Source organism: Gobius niger (genome assembly GCF_951799975.1).
Source record: "Gobius niger genome assembly, chromosome: 13".
Lineage (NCBI taxonomy): Eukaryota > Metazoa > Chordata > Actinopteri > Gobiiformes > Gobiidae > Gobius > Gobius niger.
Genome location: NC_136864.1, coordinates 9,712,136 through 9,734,523, shown reverse-complemented (window position 1 = coordinate 9,734,523; position 22,388 = coordinate 9,712,136). Strand labels below are relative to the sequence as shown.

General features: G+C 39.7%; 4 protein-coding genes across 4 annotated transcripts; 2 read left to right on the top strand and 2 right to left on the bottom strand.

Moving 5' to 3' along the window:
* Positions 1–237: 237 nt before the first annotated feature.
* cdcp2 (CUB domain containing protein 2) lies at positions 238–11,255 on the top strand (the record flags this gene model as incomplete). The annotated part of the gene is made up of 6 exons (XM_079569772.1): positions 238–327; positions 3,271–3,618; positions 5,559–5,900; positions 7,416–7,769; positions 8,995–9,173; positions 10,953–11,255. The coding sequence occupies exons 1-6, from the start codon at positions 261–263 to the stop codon at positions 11,253–11,255; spliced, it is 1,593 nt and encodes a 530-aa protein (XP_079425898.1). The 5' UTR covers positions 238–260.
* A 1,533-nt stretch (positions 11,256–12,788) lies between these two features.
* On the bottom strand, positions 12,789–14,846 carry tceanc2 (transcription elongation factor A (SII) N-terminal and central domain containing 2). The gene is made up of 4 exons (XM_079569907.1): positions 14,536–14,846; positions 14,177–14,318; positions 13,345–13,538; positions 12,789–13,120 (listed from the first exon to the last, which is right to left on the bottom strand). The coding sequence occupies exons 1-4, from the start codon at positions 14,632–14,634 to the stop codon at positions 12,932–12,934; spliced, it is 624 nt and encodes a 207-aa protein (XP_079426033.1). The 5' UTR covers positions 14,635–14,846; the 3' UTR covers positions 12,789–12,931.
* Positions 14,847–15,155: 309 nt separating this feature from the next.
* Positions 15,156–18,670, top strand: tmem59 (transmembrane protein 59). The gene is made up of 8 exons (XM_079570203.1): positions 15,156–15,389; positions 15,516–15,621; positions 16,669–16,763; positions 17,177–17,329; positions 17,511–17,595; positions 17,669–17,783; positions 17,872–17,989; positions 18,111–18,670. Exons 1-8 carry the CDS (start codon positions 15,231–15,233, stop codon positions 18,264–18,266), a joined length of 987 nt encoding a protein of 328 aa, XP_079426329.1. The 5' UTR covers positions 15,156–15,230; the 3' UTR covers positions 18,267–18,670.
* A 904-nt stretch (positions 18,671–19,574) lies between these two features.
* lrrc42 (leucine rich repeat containing 42) lies at positions 19,575–22,045 on the bottom strand. The gene is made up of 7 exons (XM_079569831.1): positions 21,406–22,045; positions 21,200–21,331; positions 20,893–21,011; positions 20,733–20,818; positions 20,540–20,653; positions 19,966–20,050; positions 19,575–19,890 (listed from the first exon to the last, which is right to left on the bottom strand). The coding sequence occupies exons 1-7, from the start codon at positions 21,795–21,797 to the stop codon at positions 19,613–19,615; spliced, it is 1,206 nt and encodes a 401-aa protein (XP_079425957.1). The 5' UTR covers positions 21,798–22,045; the 3' UTR covers positions 19,575–19,612.
* Positions 22,046–22,388: the final 343 nt, after the last annotated feature.

The following is a 22,388-nucleotide window of genomic DNA, read 5'->3' as shown; positions in this document are numbered from 1 at the left end:
GCATCTCCTCAAACTGTGTCCCGACAAGCCACTCAACGCTCATTGGATATCAGTCATTAAAATTAACCAAAGGGGGACAGCCGGCGGTGGCAGCAGGTCCCAGGTAAGTATCAAGTTCAGCGGATGAATTTTTCAAAGTCCCCATTAGCTCCACAGGCCGCGGCGCTGACGTCTCAAGGCTGTATGCTCTGACACCGGCATTGTCCATGTCGGCTGTTGAGTGCAGGAGGTGTGACAAAAGCCGAATCGACAATAACAACATGGGTCCCGCGGCGGCAATACTACTTCAAATACTCCTGCTGGTTGACAGGGCTCATTCGAAAAAAGGTGAGGTGGTGTTTCTTATCTTCATGGGGGGAAAAAGAGGCTTGTGTTCAGTGAGAAGTGCTTCATCTTACGGGTTATGAAGAAAAAGCTGTTTGTGTAGGAAAAAGGAAATGGGCTGCGGGTGGTTTAGAGAGGAATAGTGTGTGTATTTTTCTTGGCTTTCTTGAATTTAACTTTTTCTTTGTAAATGTTTTTGTCATTTTGAATAAAAGGTTGACATCTACACATGGGGTTTGGGTCTGAATACGCTGCCAATGGACAACCTAACCCACATGTTGTTGTTTTTTACGGGAAACCGGAGCAGCTACAGTGACCATACACATGCAAACTCCACACAGAAATGCTTTACCCAAAGTGCTATCCACTCTGATCTCTTGCGAAACCACAATGTCATTAGCTATACATTTGTTACAGTTTCCCCACAGTGTTTATAGTGTGTTTTGTCAAAAGAAACAATGAGCAAATGTACCATCTGAATGAATATGTCTCCACTTTACTCTCAAAGGTCGTTCTCATCCCATAGCATAAAACAAGGGTTCTCAACTGGTGGGGAACCAAAAGTGGGTCATGGGTTGTTAGGCTTTCCCAGAAAATATTTAGTAGCGTTAAGTTGGGTTAGACATTCTGCTCAAAAGGAGTGGGATGAAAGCAAGAAGCTTATGAGCGCCCGCCCCCAGACTGCAATGCAATGAAAATTTCACAATAGTACAAAAGGAACAACAAAGAAACAACAGCAAAAAAATAAAAATGGACTATATACAGTAGAAGTATCTGATCATGGTAGAAATGTCAATTTTCAAGACGGCATTTACATTAAAATAATACGAAGTCACTTGTTTACCTTAATAAATCCTTTTCGTAGTTCCTCTGGGGGTGATACAAGTGTTAATGGGATGATTGAGGGGTCTTTCATCTCCCTCTGGTGTCTCCGGCCAGAAAACCACAATTGCAACTTCACAGCCACCGGACCGGAGCAACCAATACACACTAATAGAATCACGAAGAAGCTAACAGGCTAACGGGCAAAGCTAACTGCGGGCTAGCACCACTTTAAACAGTAGTTACAGCCAAGTTTGAGTGACAAAAAAATGTCCATTGTGTAATTGGATGTATATCCCTCTCTCCCTTTGTCTTTTCTGTCAGTGTAGTATTTACTCTCACGGACAATTAATAAGCAATTTGCTACGACACCTGCAGTTGCGCTCATGGCCTCTAGGGACAAGAGTTACTCAGTACTGCTTTAAGGAAGATTTCATGACTGAAACTCATGTATTGTATAAATTCCCCAAAAAGGATATTAATTACGATAAAGCTACAAAAATAAATCAGTCGAATGCACGAGCCCTGCAGCATGCACACATACACACAACACGTTTATGAATTAACATGATCCTATTGTAATATCAGTCATACAATTAGCAGCATCATATTGTGATTAGCCTCATTATTATCAGCATTATTTCATATTTATGTACAAAAAAGTATAGAATCTCTACTGGAGCCTGTTCAAATTACTGCTATCGCGGTGTTTTGATCAGAATTTCAGCTTTTTTTGTGGCTTATGTAAGGATTAAACAATGAGGAGCCGTGCATTATGCAGTTTTAACGCGCGGCGTGGAGGCAAGAGCACCATGACACGCAGCGGAAGTGCATTATAACTGTATAATGCACGGTTCCGAGTTGTTTAATCCGCTTACACCATGGTTCCACAAACTCAAATGTTAATTGTGGCCGGTTTGTTTTTTTTAAGTCCGGGGCAGGAGTTTACTTTTTAAGCTGTTTTACCTGAAACTAGTTCCAGCTCAAATGTTTGTCATTACTATGGAAACAGCTGCAGCGGAGTGATATCGAACACGATTTACCTGTTGCCAGACTCATGGTGCGTTCATGTCGACTGGGGAGTTCGTTTTCCCGAGATGTGACGTCATTGTCCCCGGTTGGCTTGTGTTCATGTGGTTTTTATGTGGGAAAGTGGAGATTTTGATGTCATCAAATAAAAACGATCTTGTATCACTGATTAGCACTGAGCTGCTAATCATTTAAATGTGTTGTTAGCGTCTCAAAAGCTAAAGGTTAGTTTGTTAATATCATGTAAATTCACTTTTTGCCAGCATTAACGTTGAACATTTCACTCGCAAATCTGTTACAAGCTCACATTAGACGATAAAAGAACAGCTGATTTTCCACTGTCAGGTGTGGAAGTCGGGAAGCTCGTTTTGACCCGAGTTCCCCAGTCGTTTTCTCCAGTTGAGTTGCGTTTACCTGCATTGCCCAACTGGGAAAGTCATTCGCTCGAGTTCCTGAGGCCCACATGAACGCACCACAACTGTGCGTTATACAGTTTTAACGTACGCCAGTTAGCCAATCAGAATTGAGTACACCACACCATGGTACAATTAATGCCTATCCAACAACAATATTTTAGGAAAAGACAATATTTTACACTATATTTTTAAAAAGTCTAAGTCGTATTTGGGTCGCGGCTTGTCCCAGGTTGTGGGTCCTGAAGCTACACCAGTTGCAAACCACTGCCATAAAGTATTTGATTTGGAAAGGCAGTGGTAAAATCCTATGATACTACGTGACCATGATATTTCTGACAGCACAGTTTGGGCACATTACTAGAGATGTGTAAACAAATCCCTTCACTAGAGAGATCAACACATCGAGTTGCTTTTGCAGATCTAATCAGACTTACAATTTTGTTTTTTAAAATCAAGATTCAGTTTTTAAGCATATGCCCAGGAGCACATTTGAGAGGAGTAAGAAATCTGAATTGCAAACTAATACAAGAATGACATGTTTTTTCAGAATTGTAGATGTCTAAATGATAGTTTTAAACCTAATGAGACCCCATGGAAACAGGATATTGTGATTTGCAGAGGGCGTTGTATTGGCTTATGTTTCTGTCCTCCTCTCTATGACTGAATTTCTTTGTTACAGGTGTCAAATGTGGCGGCATCCTGTCCGCTCCCTCCGGTAACATCTCCAGCCCCAACTTCCCCGGCCCGTACCCGTATAACATCGACTGCTCCTGGCTTATCGTGGTGGCGGAGGGCTCCTCTGTGCTGCTCACTTTCCACCATTTTGAGCTAGAGTTCCACGCCACCTGCGCCTATGACTACATCAAAATCTACAACGGCATTTCTGAGGACGAGGGGAACCTGCTCGGGACGTTTTGCGGGGACATCTCGCCTCCCCAGTTTACCTCTTCCTGGAATGTCATGTCCATTATCTTCCACTCAGACCGGCATGTGGCCCACCGAGGCTTCAGCGTCGGCTACAGAAAAGGTAGTAAGTGCTCCGGCCTGATGGAAAAGCACTTGGAGAGTTGCCATCCTTCTCACTGTGTGGCAGAAAAACAACTTTTAGCTTTGAGGAGTCCAGACCTGCATCAGCGAAAAAAGAGTATTTAGTGTAGCTTTTATTGCTTGTGAAGACCTTTGGCTCTCGCTTCTGGTGATATCAATCTCAGTTTTATCGGCGTACCTCGAAGTGCTAAAGAGAAAATGTCCAACAAGTTTGGAACCAAGGTCTAACCCGGAGCTGAGGCTGCGCTATAGATACAACTTAACTTACAATTTATATGTTTATCACCATCATGAAAACGCAATATAATAGGCAGTCCTAAACAAGAAACTGATTTTGTTAGATGCTGTGGCAACACTGTCTGTGGGCAATATTGAAAATGGAAATTCAATGACTTAATTGACTTAAAGGCAATGTACCTTATTTTTTTTCTCATAGTGGAATGTAATTAGTTTTGTCCCCCTCATATAATCATGAGATAACCAGTTATCTATTCAGCCCCATTCACAGTAATGATCCCGAGGAGTCTGTGAAATTAACATGGCTGCTTAATCTCCTCCTATGAAGCCTGTTCCTTCACCTCTTAACCACCACCTGAACAGACCACATTTTCTCCAGTTTGGCATTACCCAAATCTAAAAGCTTCATGAAAAAAAAATTCCAAAACGAGAAAAATTTACAAAAAAGCAATGAAAAAGTAACAAAAGACCAACAATAAAGTGATGAAAACACAACTAAAAGGTGATTAAAATGTGACAAAAAAGTTATGAAAAAGTGTCAAAAATGCCACAAAAGACCATCAATAAAGTGACAAAGAAGCGACAAAAGAGTGACAAAAATGTGATGAAAATGCAATGACAGCATGGCAGCAAAACAAGGGGGAAAAAAATCAATCAATCAATTGTGTAGTTTTCAGCCTGTATAGACAATTACAATTTTAGATTTGGGTAAAGCTGAACTGGAGAAAATGTGCTCGGTTAAGGCGAGGGGTAAGAGGTTAATTATTACAGTATTGTCAGCTCCCCGCCATGAGGACCATTAACCAGGGCTTCCCTCGCCCATTGGTCCCTTTACAGTAAATCAGACATTTGGGGGTGACAGTGGCCCAAAAGGTACGACAGGTTGAGGGTTCAAATCTCGGCTTCGGCAGACTCACAAATGTTGACTATGGGGTAGCTCGTTGAGAAGCTTGTCATGATTGTAATGCACAAAACAACTGTAGTAGTAGTAGTAGTAGTAGTAGTAGTAGTAGTAGTAGTAGTAGTAGTAGTAGTAGTAGTAGTAGTAGTAGTAGTAGTAGTAGTAGTAGTGATTTTTTTATATTGATAGTTGATTTAAAACAGGGGTAGGCAAGTTTGTGTCATGGAGGGCCGATTTTCTTCATTGCCAAAACACCAAGGGCCGAAACTCACAATTTTAGCCCACGGTAAAGCACCTTTTCTCTACAAATATACGTTTTGCTCATGATATATGACCTAGTGAGATGTTTTGCTGGGAAATGTGAAAACATTGACAGTATTTTCCACATTTTCCACACTGATTCATGAATAAATGTTTCTTCAAAATTCTCTTGGGGGCCAAAGGTCTTATGCTGGAGGGCCGAATTTGGCCCCTGGGCCTGACGTTGCCTACCCCTGATTTAAAACTTGCCGCCAAGTCAAGTACAAGGCCAAACCAGTCTTTTAATTTCAACGCTATCTTCAAGGTATGCTCCTCTCATCTCTGTTTTATTGTTGTAATTATTGAACACTATCTGTTTCGTGGTAAAATCTACAATCTACACTTTTCAATCTATATTTTTCCAGGTAGCTATGGATTAAACCACACTGGTCTGATTATAAAAAAACGTTTTACAAATAAAAAAATGTTCATTCTTCATGTTGAGTTATGAATTCATATATATTTTCTTCGTCTCTATTCAGACATGTGTGGGGGAGTGTTGACTGGCCTCTCCGGGGTCATATCCAGCCCGGGTTACCCTGAGGAGTACAGCAATAACGCAGACTGCTCCTGGGCCATTCACGTCTCCAACAACAGCGTGGTCAGCCTGGTCTTCCTCGACTTTCAGCTGGAAAACAACGAGGGATGTAACTTTGATTTTGTGGCTTTGTTCGACGGTCCCACAGTCACCCACCGACACCTGGGCAAATACTGTGGAGCCGATAAACCCTCCAAAACCGTGACAACCTCCAACCAGCTGCTGGTGGTCTTCAAGTCGGATTTTAACATCGGAGGGCGAGGGTTCAAGGCTTACTATTACTCGGGTAAGCAGGTGACGAATATTGCTCATGTTGGCGGCAGTGGCTCAGTGGTAGATTGGAGACTTAACTGCCACCTGCCTTACCCCCCGTGTGTAATAGTAAAAAATAATTAAAGAATAATAATGCGCTCCACATGAATGTACATTTAAAGGAACAGGCCACCGTTTTTCTATACTGAGATATGTTCTTACCTGATCTTAGACGAGTTGATGCGTACCTGTCTGGTCTTTGTGCGTGCCCTCAGTCACGCAAAACGACCCAAGACGTTTAGCCTCTCCTCCTCTCCTCTAGAGGAGGGGCCAAACGGGGGGTGAAGTTAGAAGCGACCAAGCTCTTCCATAGCTTGATGAGATCAGGTGCACATCAACTCGTCTAAGCTCAGGTAAGAACATATCTCAGTATGGAAAAACGGTGGCCTGTTCCCTTTAGAGGCCTTGTACCCCAATTATTTTTCAAGTAGTGGAATTAATTTTTGGTCTGCATGGAGCTCAACAGTCACACCCACTTCTGGTCCTTTGGTGGGTACCGGGAAGTAAAAATCCAATTCATTTTATGCATCAACAAAAAATTCAAATAGCAAGAGTTTATAAGCACAAGCATGTGCAAACTACCATCGCGCGGGTATCTTACAATAAAGAAAATATTAAATACTTGATAATACGGCGAAATGCTTTTAGAACTTTTCAGCTTATTATGTTTTAGCTTCATCTTCAGGTCAAAATTGAGTTAGTACATAGCTGATTGGCACTAGCTTAAGCTTCTGCCTACTCCTTTTGAGCATCATATCCACGTTATTTATTTACCTATTCACCTACACATTCTTTGGCTTTGACTACTGTGCTGAAATCTGTTCCTATGAAGAACTTTGTGGAGCTCAGATGCTCAAATAAAAAAGATGAATGAATGGCTTCCGGCACTTACCAAAGGACCGTTAGTGGGCGGGACAAGGGAACTCCATTGAGCATCTTGTAAAAAAAAAATTGGGAACAGATACACGTTATGAAAGTTAGGAATGAGTTTGGTTCCGAACTAACAGTTTAAACTTTACTCTGCCTCTCTTTAACTGTTTGTAAACAAAAAATTAGGGCCTTTAAAGGAACAGGGCACCGTTTTTCCATACTGAGATATGTTCTTACCTGAGCTTAGACGAGTTCACCCATACCTGTCTGGTCTTTGTGTGTGCCCGTGGAAAAGCTTGATCACCTCTAGCTTCTCCTCCGTTTGGAGCTATAGGAATACATCGGGAGAGGCCAAATGCTAACAACATCTTTGGTCTTTTTGTAACTGAGGGCACGCACAAAGACCAGACAGGTACACATCAACTCGTCTAAGCTCAGGTAAGAACATATCTCAGTATGTAAAAATGGTGGCCTGTTCCTTTAAACAAAAAGAATTGTATAGCATATTCGAGTTATTTTAATAATTACACATTGTGGGGCAAAGATTAGTAGAGAGTCCTAGAGAACTCTTAAATTATATTTTTGTTCATTATTCTAACATCACCTAAACATCATTTAGGTGAGTGTCAGCAGGTCCTGTCAGGCGTGAGCGGTAACTTCACCAGCCCTCACTTCCCCAACATTTACCCCAACAACATCAACTGCCACTGGAGCGTCGGCCTGTCGCCCGGCTACCGAATCAAGCTCTTCTTCACCACCATGGACCTGGAGGACAGGAACAGCCTGACAGACGAGTGCGACTACGACTATGTGGCCGTGTACGACGGGGAGAGCCAGTCGGACGCGCTGCTGGGACGCTGGTGCGGCACCGAACAGCCCCGATCTCTGCTGTCAAAGGGGAACAAGCTCCTGGTGGTCCTGAACACAGACAGGAACGAGGCGCACAGAGGATTCACCGCGTCGTATCTCGGAGGTAGCTGCACCTTTTTTTTGGTTTACTTGGTCAGGACTAGGTCACGATAAAAAAAAATGAAAAAAAAAGTGAAGTTTGATATATTGAGGCAGGAAAATATTTCGATTGAACAGCTTTGTTCAAACTTAAAGGGATATTTCAGAATTTTTGACATAGGGCTTCCTTGTTATCCAGAGTGTTGTTGATTTCTGGGGATTTTTTCTTTTTTTTTTTAAATTCATGCAGTCCTATATTTGAAGAGTTTAGTGGTGCTAGGCTAGTGCTAGGCTAGTGCTAAGATAGTGCATGTCTATGGTAACTAGTAGCCTGCATTAAAAACCTCTTCAAAATCATCAGGTAATCCACCAAACGTTGCCATATCTGATTTGTAGAAAGCTCCTTTGTGAATTCAACGTGCCGTAATGCAGGCTGCAGGTAAACAAACTACTGTAGATCCGGTAACCGAGCAGATCACTCCGCCGCTGCGTAGCTTACAACCAGGAAGTTGATGCTGCTGAAATATAAGTTCTTTAAAATGCAAAATGGTTATATTTTTTAAAAAAAATTCAGTCAACACAGACAATGATATGGGTGGTCTGGTGTTATAAGTGCCTCATTTGCACTGTGCTTGTGTCAGACTGTTTTTAATGCAGGCTACTAGTTACCATAGACATGCGCTAGCCTAGCACTAGCCTAGCACCACTAAACTCTTCAAATATAAGGAAGAAAAAAATAAAAAATCTACAGAAATCAACAACAATCTGGATAACTAGGAATTGGGGCCCTATGTCAAAAATCCTGAAATATCCCTTTAATCGTAAAATATCCCGCAATAAACATGAATACACATGCTGGAAACATTATTCACACTTGAAAGTTTTAATCTCTTTTTCACTGTGAGTTTTCAAAGTCATTGGAAAGAGCTAGGTTGAGCTTGCATGGCCACTCTCTATTAGGTTTTATGCTGGCTTAATGAATTTGCCGGAGTGTGAAGACAATAGAGCAAAGTGACTTACTTTCAAAGCACTTGTATAGACAGTTAAAGAAATCTCATTGCATTCATCCTGAAATAGTTAATTATGGGAATTGGTTTTGTGTCTACTATTCAGGGAGTTAGGTGAGGAGTCGATCTGCCTCTTCTGGATAACAATAAAGCTAACTGGCCTCTTATCCACTATAATGAATAAATAAAATTAAATAAACCATGTGTCATTCCTTTCCCTTGTCTTCACTGCATTTTCCAAAGTGGTGCCTGTGAACATCAGCTGCACGCGCTCAGAGTTCTCCATCCAGATCCCTCAGCAGTCGCTCCCTCAACTGAGCAGAGAGAGCATCTACCTGGGCAACCCCCCCTGCATCGCGCAGCTCACCACCAGCTCATACAAGATCCAGGCTCAGTTCGGCAACTGCGGCACCGTGGGACAGGTACAAACGAAGAGCTGCACTGTCAATTATTACAGCAGCCTGAGCAAGAGCCACATGTATCTGTAATTAGACGTAGAACAAAAATGTTTCCAAATTGCTTCACACTTTTTTTTTTCATTCACAGTGACAGTAAGGATTTTTAGCTTTTTTGTCAATTCCTTTTTGAAAAACATACAGGAGAAGTAACACAGTTTTGAGTGATCCTTCTTTTCATACCGCTAAGGCTCCCCCATTTGTATAGATTTTATTGAGGGAACACAAAACTATCCTCCACATTTTCACAGCCCATAATCCATCACTGTTCTGAGCAGTTCTGCGCATAAAGTTTATTCATTGCAGCGGCATTGATTTGCTAGCATGCCATTCCTTCTTACTACCTGCAGAGGGCAAAAGTGAGTCTGACAGTTGGTGAAATACTTTGATCGTTTCTGGCATCATTCAAGTCAACTTTCGACCTACTGCAGACAGAAAGGAGTGGACTCTGCCACCTCATTGACATGTACAGTGTATATTGTGAAAGCATTTCGATATTTCAAATTAACATGTTTATCATGAGAAAGCTATCACAATAGCCGGGTCATTATCAAATTATGGCGCCGCTCTTCCCACCCCTGAAAATGAAATATTTCAAAAACAATTAAACCAAAAAATATCAAACTGAGCGCCCTATGATAAGATACAGGTCATTTTAGATCATATTTTTGCATTTTTCATTTTCATCCCACTTTGAATATCCAGTGTCCCAAACCACATTTTCACACCTTTGTGCAGTTAAAAGGAATATTTCCAATAGTCGATAAATATGTTTCTTGCCAAATCCAAATAAACACAGAATGGACTTCAATAATCTGTAGACCTTACAAAAAAAATAACCTCTATTAATCAAAATAATTCAGAAAAAAATCTAAAGCAGTATTTTCCAGGAATTGTCATTTTAAAATAGATGAAGAAATATTTTTCTGGTCTGATGAGACCAGGCTAAAAGCCTCTTTCTGAGAAATATAAAGAAGGACGTCTTTTCATTACTAAGAGCAAAACAGAACTTTATACTGTGGGTCATTTTGACATGTCATTGGTGTTACGGCCTTTTGCATCAGTTAGTAGAATTTCTCTGGAAAAAAAACAGGTTCACAAGTAAAACTATACAACTTCATTGTTACACCACCTGCGTTTAGAAATGATAAGAAAACATATTGAAGAAAAAGGAATATTTGATTGAAATTAATTTTAAAGGAGGCGTCTGATGCAACCTTTGTTGGTGTTACACTTTTGTCATTGGTGTTATGAAAACACTGAGCTTAATTTAACGTATAATTCTCTCCTATTTAAATAAAAAACTGTTCTTGGACAAATACCTATTTCCTAAATGCAAAATTTGAAACATTTAATAATGTTTTGTTGCATTTTTGCCTAATGTGTTGTCCTTGTCCTTATGTCCTTATTTGTTTGTTTTTTGCTTACAGTCATAACACCAATGACACAAAACTTAAAACAAAAAGCTTCAATTATAAAAAATGAAAAATATCCAATGTGTCCCATATGACTGATATTAATGCTAAGAAGGTATTGAACAGGTTCTGGTCATTTTTATGTAAAAAATATTGCATTTCATTATTGTTTTGTTTTTTTCAGGCCAGAAAATGCCCATATTTTGATAATGACTCCGCTATCACGAAACGTTATATTTTCCCAGACTCGCAGCCTGGACAAACAAAATAAATAAATAAATAAAAGTGAAATGACCCTCTTGAATCCTGTCACACCTCTCTCCTTTGTCAGAAACGGCGCAACATCACGGTGATGGTGAACAAGCTGTACATCGACTTCTCGGACGGAAACAAGCAGAACGTGCAGGAGTACAGCGTGCAGTGCGACGCGCAGAGGAAAGTGGCGTCGGTGTCCATCATTTCAGCAGAAGAGCGCCACCAAGAGGAGCAGCCCAAGAAACCAGACGGAGACGGAGGAGGCTCCCAAAAACATAACAGTGAACCACACGACCTCAGCGACATCGTCTTCATCAGCATCTGTGTGCTCGCTGTCATACTCATGGTCATAGCTATAATCTGGCTAGTTCTACTATAGAGAGAAATACAAAGAAATGCACAGTGGTGAGTCAAATTCTTAAAGGGGGGTATTATGCAAAATCGACTTTTTCAAGCTTTGCGTCATGTTATTATGTCATTCCCTCATTAAAAACATGCCTGAAGTGTTGCCTTGGCACACTCACGTATTTTTGAGTAATCTGTAAAAACTCTGATGGCGGCCATTTTAGGGATAGATTTGCCTGAGTCCTCCTAGGAACGCCCCCACCTCCTGGAGACGCCTCCGAGCTTTCGTCACCAGCCGAGTAACCAACCACTGCTCCTCAGCAGAACCCCCTCCCCACTGATGCCACAGACAGCGTGTGGAAGGGGCGTGCCGGAAAGGGTCAGAGGTTCTTAAAGAGACAGAGGCCTATTTCAAGACATTCGCTACAGCCATTTTGAGAGAGCAATTTTATACAAGGCAGTTATTCTAATTTACTGCATTTACAGACCAACAGAAGGTTTCGTCATCATTGTAGTGTGCTATAGACTGGTGCTATGTGATTGAAAAAAGCATAAAACCCCCTCTTTAAGATATCTCAGAAAATTGAAAATACTGATCTGATGCTGATATTATTTAAGGATATTTTCACATTGAGGATGAAATAATTAAGGCATCAGCACCATCTTACAGTGTTGCTATTGTGGGAACTTTTTTCTTCCCATGCCTTGTGACTGTAAAACTTCCTTCTTTCACAGCCCATGTTTGATCCACGGTTCTTTACTAGGCCGTAGTCTTTTTCATGTAACATTTTCACTTTGCACAATACAAACACCAAGGAATTTTCATCAACAATACACTGTGACAATAACTTCCTTCGGGTGCATACTGTATGTGCCACCAATTTGTTTTATTGTCTTTCTAAAAATTGACAATTGTAGATTGACAATATGATGGTAGATGTTTTGCTTCTACTGTATGTAAATAGAGACATTTTTCACACATTTGTCCAAGGCATTTTCTCTTACAAAGCAAAACCATACTATAGGTGGCGTTCACGTTTTAAAATGTGATGATGTCATAATGTCAGATGGAGGGCGGGGCCAATACAACTCTATGGGAGAAATGCAATTTTTGTAAGAAATCTCCAAAACGAAAATGGACAAATGTTTTTCCTCATCAGTATTTGATCGTGAGTGGATTCACAAACCTGTGATATCATTTTTATGTCTGAAAGTACTTTCTATTGGACAACATCATGGTCATGTTTTCGCATATTGTCACCACTTTTTGACGTTTTAGTGAGAAAATGATTGGACATTAGTTCATATGTGCTGACAGAGGAGATAATGAACTTTGTGACTGTTTCATGTGGATTCCTCCAGTAAAGACTGAGATATGAGCCAAAAAACAAAGACATAAAAATATGCATTTTGTCAGTTACCATAGTTACCGTCATGGAATTTTCAGTTGCCCTCCACCACAATTTAAAACTATAGGCTCTTTAAAATGATGTGATGTCACGTGAACGCCATCTATTGACAAGTTGCAAGAAAGTACATTATTTAAAAAAACATTTAAAAAAAAAGTATTAATAAAAGCTATTAATTGGCTAGTCATGTGCCACAAATTGTAAACATATTGTATTTTTTTATCTTCACTCCGAAAAAATGTATAAAATTGTAAAATCTTCTAGTAAATGTTCTTCTCAGTCTTGTTCGTACTCCTTTTCTTCATTTCTTATATTTAGACACCACTTGATTGACTGATAGCGTGCTGTCTTTAGTTTGAGTCCTGATTTCCGAGTTGTGTTTGAAGGCGAAAACCAGCGCTCTCACTGTCCGTCTGTACGAGCTGCTCACCAACCGCGAACTCAAGTGGAAAATCTCCCTTTCGATGTTGTCAATAAGGCCACAGTCCTCCTGGAGATGACATAAAAGTTGGACAGTTTCAATGTCTGTCATGTTTATGTACATATGCATTTTTATACCGCATAATTATCGACTGTCAACTCCTAACAATTACTCTTACTATTTATACAGGCTTCACTGAGGCAGACTGTGTGACAACTAGTCCAAGAATACAACAGAACATCCTTGTCTTACTCAGATTTGATTAAATATTGAAACAGATCATTATTTCTCACCTTGACCTCCAGAGCTTCAGCCATCATTCTTCTGGCGTTACTGCGCAGCGTTTCCGACTGTTTGTCTGAGCGGACTTCAATCGACGGCTTATTCAAATTCTCCTCAATGAACGTCCTCCACTCGGTGTAAACTTTAGCTGCCACTGAACTCACTTCGGGGTCTGGATGCTTTCTCATCTTGTTTACAGTGTGACCTTTAACACAGCAGTTTGGAAAATCAGGATTCTAATACAACGTCTAGACAATGTCGATTAGTACACTGACGGGCTTGACTTTTACTCCTCCAAATATTCACTTCTTGGAAAAGTAACATGGCTTAAATTTAAGAAAAAAGGAACATTTATTTGGTGAGTTAGACCACTTTTTTGCATAGAGGCTTGAAAGATTGAGTTAATCTGCAACATTTACATACAATAGTCAATCCTTCATGTATATTATCCTTTAAAAGTCCCATTTCACTCCTTATTTAGGCATTAAAGGTATATTTCTGGATTTTTGACATAGGGCCTCATTTCCTAGTTATCCAGTGTTGTTGATTTCTATATATATATGTTTAATTCATGCAGTCGTTATATTTGAAGAGTTTAGTGGTGCTAGACTAGTGCTAGGCTAGTGCATGTCTATGGTAACTAGTAGGAAATGACTCCCTATGTCCAAAAAATGGTATCCCTTTAACAACTTTTTATCCCCAAGCCTTGATAATTGTTTTTAATATTACTATGTTTAATCACAGGATGAAATGCACAGTGTGTATTATGCTTTAACAAAAACGGGGAGTCTATTTTCTAATCACTGTAATTAGGAAAAGTATTTGTTTCTATCATAATCTTACCTATTTTTGTAGATTTGAGCACCTCTCTGGATGGAATCTTCTGGCTCAGCTCATTCAAAGCTGACAGCAGGTTTTCTTTGGTCTGTTCTGGCAGCTCTAACATAGATTTACAGCGCAGGATGTCTTCGATCACAACAACCCTCTGAAACATACAAGTCCATCATCCAAATGAAAATAACACTGCAGAAGAATATTTATAACCCACTGCAAAAATAGGATTATCAGATTGTCTTATGTTTTAGGGTTAGCGACAGTTAGCTAGCTGATGTTGTGACATAGCAACATTTATCTTGGAAAGTTCCGCAATGTGGCTTTAATTTACAAATACTAGTCAACAATTGAACAGCTTTTTAACTCACCTTTAAAGACTCAATGGTGGCTTGCTTGTACACCTTCTCTTTAGTCTTTGTAATTTTAGACGTTTCTCCTCTTGACGTGCGAACAACAAACTTATCCATGTTAAAATAATGAATGTTTTTTCAAGAACAAGAGACAACACCGATGCTAGCTATGGCTAACAGGCTATGTTATTACACCACAGGGTTATTTGTTTTGCGATCATCAACGAAGAACAAACTTGGCAAAAATCAATATCGTATAGTACCAGGTTGATTTACATGGCCTGGGGCAATAAAAGCGATGAATAAAAAAAGTGTTGGGTAAAAATTAAAAGCAAGGCTTGAACGTTTGGGATACGATGCATTCACTGACTGCCATGAAAGTAGTTTTCCATACAACCTTACATCTTATAACATCATAATCATACAGTGTTTCTGCGGTTAAAACAATCATCGTGCACAACCGAAGCCAGATGATGGTCAAGCAGGTTTACATCGATTTTTATTGTCCGTTATATCGTCAAATATGTTACTTATTGCAACCATAGACTGTAATAAGTCTCCAGGAGCGCACCATTTCCGAGGTCGTAAACACAGCAAACATTCGCGTATAATCTCGTGAGAAGTGCTGTTCACGCGAGACGAGACGGGGCGATTTAGGAGGAAGAAGGAGAGTGTTGTTTGTTTAGCTTGTGTTTGTCGGTTGTCGCAGCAAAATGGGGAAATTTTCCTCTATTGTGCGGATCGTGGGGTTTTGTACTCTTTTACTCTCCATTACTTCGGCTTCCAAGGAGGTTTTTGACGCCGTTTTGGGCAACACCGCGTCTTGTCGAAAGTCATGCGAGATGACATACAGTTTGCACACTTATCCACGGGTAAGCACTTCTCTTTTACATACGGCGGAGCAGCTAGCTTGTGGCGTCGCGGAAGTCAAACACAAGCTTGCATCTTCTCTTATTATAAAACGATCGTGTGATTATAATTGTGTCGCTCACTTGCAGGAGGATGAGCTCTACGCCTGCCAAAGAGGCTGTCGTCTTTATGCTATCTGTCAATTTGTACGAGACACCGACGACCTGAATCTCACCAAGACCGAGTGTGAATCATGTAAGCAATGCATATTTATTCAGGATACGGGTGTTATATGCTCCACCACTGCACAGGCTTCTCATTGTGTTTTGCATAATCGACTTAAGTAAACCATATGGCTTCCAATATATCCTAGGTTTGGTAAACATATGTTCAAGCGAGCGACCTCATTAGCCTCTCATAACAACATTGAAAATACTTATCTGCATAGTGTAACCAAGTACCACTCAATATTCTGTTTTTCAAATGGTAATAGTTAAAATAGCATAAAATAGCGTTAAAATTTTAATTGATAAAAACGATCATAATAAAATGCAATAGGGAGGATCGCTGTTGCTTATTGTTTATTTCCGCGATTTTCACCGGATGTTGTAGCGACTGGTGGTGCAAACTGCTGAATTTTCCGAGCTTGAAGAGCTGTTTATTTAAATCACAGATCTTTTACAATTCCGATCTTTTCACAGAAGCAATGCTCTGTTTGTGGACGACTTTGACCCACCATACAACTATTGTCTATTTAACAGAGTTCGGGAAATTCCAGTTACCATGGAGATCCGCCATCTTTGCAGCTGTTGGCATACATTTCCATTGACTAACATTAGCTAAAAACAGAATAAAAAGTGGAGACACAAAGCTGTGGAACAGCTCCGTTAGCTGCTGAGTCACTGCTGGTAAATACATCAGACACACTGTGGTGTCCAAGTGCTTTAATGTGAACAATAACTCCAGTATTTTAACTTTTAAAATCTCCATTAGTTTAAAATTGCTGCTAATCCCATAATGCTTAGCGATATGACGTCACATTCCCGAACTCTATACATTGCCTCGGACGTGATGACACGGCGATCCCCCTCATGGACATTGATGTAATGTTATTATTGAAAAACGACACGGGAAAATAATAACTAGCACTATGTCCCAACAAACTCAAAAGCGCATATAATACAAGTATGTCTATCAAAATGTATTGATTCCCTGAAAAAAAATAGATACTACATTAAAAAGTACAATAGAGGCGTCACTGTTTGCAAATAGTTCAGAGTTCTATTGTTTGTGTTCTTTCAGCTTGTAATGAAGCCTACAGGCAGTCAGACGAGCAGTTCGCTTGTAACTTGGGCTGTCACAACCAGATTCCTTTCACAATGCAGCGCCAGGAGCAGGTGAGTAATCCAACGTACCACCCATGTTACTTATGCAAGATGATCTGCTTATCTTGCCCTTTTGGGGTTTAAAACATCATATACACTTTTTTTTTTTTAACTAAAGCGCATATTGTGTACCATCCATAACAAGGACTAAATGTATGAGTAACACTACCACAAGAGGTCAGAAGAGAGCCCTTGAGTAATAAAACCGTTGCTTATCTTCATGTCATATGTGGCTCTTTGCATACTGTGAGGCAGAAGGTTTTGAAGATACCGATGACACAGATGACCATAACACAATCCATAATTTCCTCAAAATGACTCTATTTAAAAAAACAACAAAAGAAAAACAAGCATTTACTCACTGATTGAGTCCCTTCCCCTGTGTATTGTCTAAAAACCATGGTTATATTACATTGTGATTGCAGCTGGAGGCCATGATGCCCCGGATGCACCTGCTGTACCCCCTGACTCTGGTGAGGGGGATCTGGGAGGACATGATGAGCCAGGCCCACAGCTTCATCTCCTCCTCATGGACCTTCTACCTCCAGGCTGATGATGGGAAAATTGTCATCTTCCAGGTAAGTCTGAAGTGTATTCGTGCCAGTGTCGCAGCTAATCATGCAAAAATGTTTCATGATTAGCTGCATGGCCAGTGAATAGAATGAGGCATGAGAACATTTACCTCACTGTTCATTCATTCTTGTGTATGCTTTATCACTTATCACTCATTTTAATTGTCTTTTGTTGTGCTTTCCTCAGTCTGAGCCACAAATCCGCATTTATACTCAGATTGAGGTGGAAAATGATGTTGAAAATGATGTCAAAGAGGAGCCTCAGAAAAGCTGTAAGTCTGTCTTTAAAAATAATCTAAAAAAAAATAATGTCTTTCATGCAATTTTGTCATTCTTCCGCCATAGTTTTGAGCAGTCCAATTTACAAGGAATACCATCGCACTTTAATCCAAGAGAGAGACCGAGACATGAGTGAACGCACCAACAATGACGACTACAACATCTTTGGTTGTCTGGCGAGGTATAACCATATTGCAGTTTCAGATGACATCACCGCATGCTGCAGTTTAGTTGTTTAATTGAGATGGGGTGGGTCTTTTGTCCAATAGAAACCCGTGGCTGCCAGGCTGGATTCTGACCACCACCCTGGTCCTGTCTGTTCTGGTCCTAATCTGGATCTGCTGTGCCACTGTAGCCACTGCCGTAGACCAGTATGTCCCTGCCGAGGTGAGCCTTTCGGTTATTCTAGGAAAAAAAATATGGAGTTTATTTTACAATACCTATAAAATTGATGTTTCTAATGTAATAATAGATGTACCAAATTTGACTGCGTTTATCTCCTATTTAGAAGCTGAGCATTTATGGTGACAACGAGTACCTTGACGAGAAGAAACTCATCCCTTACCCACAATCCTCTCTGGTCATCATCACCTCCAAAGGCCCTGAAGAAGAAGAGGCCGGACCACTGCCCTCCAAAGTCAACCTGGCCCAGTCGGACATCTAGTGGCCAAACTGTAGCACAGAAGGGAACTTGACATTCTTCATCTTATTTTATTGCTTACGGTCTAAACAGGGATGCAGTTCATTTTAATTACAACAATGAAATGTCTCACCTTTTACTTTAGGCTTCAAGATTTTTTTTTCTTCTGTATATTGGTAAATCGAGGCATTATGATTTCCTTTTTGCCAGTCATTGGAATCCGGGGTACTCTTCTCTTTCATTTTGATTCGTGCAATTAGTTTGAGTGTTCATTTTATTTAAAGCTAATGTTTAATTTGATTCTCAGTGACTTGAAGTTTTCACAGGTTTTTCTCCTAATCACTCACCTTTGGTAAAAATAAATGTGCTAATTCTTTCTATATTATCTTTTTGGATCTCACGTTTGTATGGCATTTACTTCTATGGCGTTTTACTATTAAAATCTCTGCTGTTTAACAGATTAAAAGTGCGTTTTGTTATATTTTTTGTTTTTACATTGTGGGCTTGAAAGTGTTTAGTGTGAAGAGGGAGGGAGAGGGAAGAGGATACATTTTATTACATTTTTTTTTTTATGTTTGAAGCTTCAAGCAGTACACCCATTTCTAAACTCACAAACGGAAAAAATTAAGTTGAAGCTGCCGTCTGGTACATAGCATACTTTGTGATTAATGCTCCTGTACTTTTAAATAAACTCACTAGACAGTTTGTTGACTGTTGACTAACCTTATAGCACAATCCTATCATTATGATTTGAATTTTGCTCCTCAAAATATTTTCCCTTATAGGTCTGAGCACTGACCATATGTTTAATATATGGTCAGTGATTGCTGTAACATTACTGCTGTAGTACTTTGTGCTATAGATCTATTCTAGTAAATAAGGTGAACAATATTATATTCACCGGCATCTACAGGAAAAAATACTGGTAATGACATTAATATAGTCAATACTCATTACATTTTACAATAGCCTTTCACAGCAGGATAATCATAAGGAAATGAATCAGGAGTGACGAGCACTTTTCTTAGCAATAGTTTGAAATAGTGGGAAATCTAGTTGCCTTGTGTAGGAAATGTGTAGTATAAATAATCATGACAGTAACAGTAATATTTTTGTTTTTCAACTTTAATTGAATAAAAAAAAACAAGTCAAAATTATTCAAGTAACTTTTATTAGGATAAAGTGGCTAAAAATGTCATGAAGCTTGAGTGAGGTAAACCAAGTCAAAAGTGAAGAAGAGAACCTGAAGCCTTTTCTAAACTCCATTAATTATCCGAACAGAACACTTGTTAAACTTTTACAACCTTTATTTGTTTATTTATTTAAAAAAAAATACCGCATTGGAGGTCAGTTTTTTGCGAGACGACACATTATGAATAGCTGTTCAACAAGTCCATATCCTCCGCTGTGATAGCTGAAGATCTTTTTGCGGGCGGTGCTTCACTGTCACAGCTGTCGGTCTGTGGCCTCTTACTGCTATAGGGCCTGACTTCATTACAGGCTGAGGAAGAGGTCTGCTGTGTTTCCTGTATCAAGTTATTGCCAGAGGGTTTGTAGAAATGCAAAGTTTCCTTGTTGGCATCATCCTCTTTATCAAATACCACAGGTGCTGCGTTCAGGATGTCCCGCACAAACTTCTGCCTGCCAACTAGGAAACGAAGAACGTGATGCGTACTCACATTGTACAAAAGCATACAATATGAAAGGGAACATCAAAACTTACAGAAGCGTAATGCAGATGTTCTTGACTCTTCAAGTTTCTTCAGCTTCGGCATCTGTGTACCACTTGTTTCCCATTGGTTTATCACCTGAAAATATTACAGTCAGAGTGTGGACTTTCATACTCTAGTTTTTAAGACTGAACAATTTAATAATTACGAAATGTTGTATTGATATTATTTTTAAATTAAAAAGGTGCATTATGCAACTTTTGACTAAGAAAAAAAAAGTTGTCATTTGTGCGCATTTGACCTTGTAGTGACCCAGCAGCTGTATGAGTAGTCAGCTCAGGCACCTTTACTTTCCATCACAGTGTTCTCTATAACACTCCAGGATAAATTGTTTTGTAGGTTTTATAGTGAGAGGGTCCATCAGCAGTGAAAACCTTCCAATCAATTGATTCTGGAGCGTCCTAGAGACGACTGGCATGAAAAGTAAAAGCGCCATGATGACCGCTCATACAGCCGCTGGGTCACTACAAGGTTAAACACGCACAAATATCAACTTTTCTTTCCACATAAAAAGTTGCAAAATGCACCTTTAAAGTAAGCATTTGCTTCAACTCAGACCAAGTTTACCTGCTCTGCCCATCCTTCTGTTTTACATTTGGAATGATCAAAGTCGTTCAGAGGTTTCTCAGAGTGGATGAGCCCGAGGTAGTCTCGAATGCATCTTTTGAGCCCTGGACCAAGCTGAAGAGTTCACAAAATACCAGTCAATATACAAAGGAAAAAATGCTATAAAAACATACAACAAAGTATGCTGTCTTACCTTCATACCCGTTCCAGACACATCCAGTTTTTCCAGTTTGGGAAGGCACATGAGGTATCTGAAAGCTCTCTCTGTGATGGGATTATCTAATAACAGAACACGAAGAGGAATTACCAATTGATCTAAAACAACGATATGATTTTAAACTCTTATAACGAACTTGAAACATCCAGTGCACTCAAACAGTCCAGGCCCTTCTTCATCATTCGCACAGGTGCTGTCAGTCTCTGAAGGCCCATGTCTGAAATATTGTTGGCCCCAATGAAAAGTTGTTCCAAGCTGTAGATTAAAATGAGAATCAACAACAGTAGAAGTGAAGTAGAAGCTATTGTTCATTCATTGCATAGTTATTCCCATTAGGATTAGGATTCATCATCACATCATAGCAACACTATTACAAGTAAATGTTTTAATGATTGAGCATCTTGGGGTATGATAAAGCTTTGGGAGAGAAGTTTTTGCTTCACCTTGTCATAAGGCCAGATGTCAGATGCTGGAATATCTCGTGATCATCTCCAAGTCTGCAGCCAAACATGTCAAGCCTCTTCAGCCCATGGAAAGTTTTGATTTCGTTAATTTTCTCATGAAACAGAGGAAACCTGTGGATATAAAAATGTCGATAAGAGAACTTGGTATGGGTAATAATGCAGTGAGAATGATTGTTTCTGCTTACCTATTCCGTAAACATAAAGAGCTGAGCATCAGGTCCCCATAGGCGTCACTGAACAACTGCAATGCTTTGGAGGACACATCTGGGTTTAAAAATGTACGATTTTCCTCTACTGCAGCAAAAAGCCTGTCTCCAATTTGCTCGGGAAAGCCCACCAGAGAGTCAACATGCTGGATATTATCAGCTACAAATAATAAAGTGATGTCAAAGAGAGATTTGCAAGTATATCTCAGACTTCCTTCTTCATTGTAGGTGAAAATAAAGTGCTCTTTTCTCAACACAAATGGGTTTGTCCTTCTACATGATGATGACACTGGCTTTGGCTGAGCAAGCACTATGTCACTAACACGACGGAGGCTACCCTTTTCACGGACATAAATGGTGCTGCTGTCCATATCAGGGACGCAGGATTGTTCTTGATACAAAGTGGAAAATGACAACTCATGCAAGCTAAACCTAATTTATAGTCAAATGTGTAACGAAATCTCATCTGGGATTGGATGCTAGAGATGCAAGCGAAAGTCGGCTCAAACATACACGCTCATGAACACCCTCCATGTAAACAAAAAAAACCTACAATCAGTCCATTATCTTTCACAGGTAAATCAAGTTTGTCTGCTTAGCCTCCGGTTAGCATCACATCTCGGAGCAAGTGCCTTCAGTCGTCAAAATAAAAGTTTACATTTCAAGCGTATCCATTAAAAGACACATATTAGTCTAAATATACATTTTTGGAGAAATAACTAATTATTGTAAACCTTTAAAACCCATGAAGTCTGAAATAACTCCAATATAATGGCACAACTGCATTTGCATAACATTTCAAACCTTTATTGTGAAAGGTTTACAGCAACCGGAAAATGTCATGTTTACATTTTTTTTATTATTATTAAACACAACACGAAAAACAGGACATAGCGACATAAATCATACATAAATCGTACATAAATCACACATTAATCAATACATACATTCATATATTAATA

Excerpts from the sequence above, each read along its gene's own strand:
- tceanc2 (XM_079569907.1), bottom strand. The coding sequence starts at position 14,634 with ATGGATAAGTTTGTTGTTCGCACGTCAAGAGGAGAAACGTCTAAAATT. Across the intron at positions 14,319-14,535 it reads CCACCATTGAGTCTTTAAAG|AGGGTTGTTGTGATCGAAGA; the intron begins GTGAGTTAAAAA and ends TGTATGTTTCAG. Across the intron at positions 13,121-13,344 it reads CTGAAGCTCTGGAGGTCAAG|GAGGACTGTGGCCTTATTGA; the intron begins GTGAGAAATAAT and ends TGTCATCTCCAG.
- tmem59 (XM_079570203.1), top strand. The coding sequence starts at position 15,231 with ATGGGGAAATTTTCCTCTATTGTGCGGATCGTGGGGTTTTGTACTCTT. Across the intron at positions 16,764-17,176 it reads CAATGCAGCGCCAGGAGCAG|CTGGAGGCCATGATGCCCCG; the intron begins GTGAGTAATCCA and ends TTGTGATTGCAG. Across the intron at positions 17,596-17,668 it reads AGAGGAGCCTCAGAAAAGCT|TTTTGAGCAGTCCAATTTAC; the intron begins GTAAGTCTGTCT and ends CTTCCGCCATAG.
- lrrc42 (XM_079569831.1), bottom strand. The coding sequence starts at position 21,797 with ATGGACAGCAGCACCATTTATGTCCGTGAAAAGGGTAGCCTCCGTCGT. Across the intron at positions 20,654-20,732 it reads TGTCTGGAACGGGTATGAAG|CTTGGTCCAGGGCTCAAAAG; the intron begins GTAAGACAGCAT and ends TGAACTCTTCAG. Across the intron at positions 20,051-20,539 it reads CAGAAGGATGGGCAGAGCAG|GTGATAAACCAATGGGAAAC; the intron begins GTAAACTTGGTC and ends TAATATTTTCAG.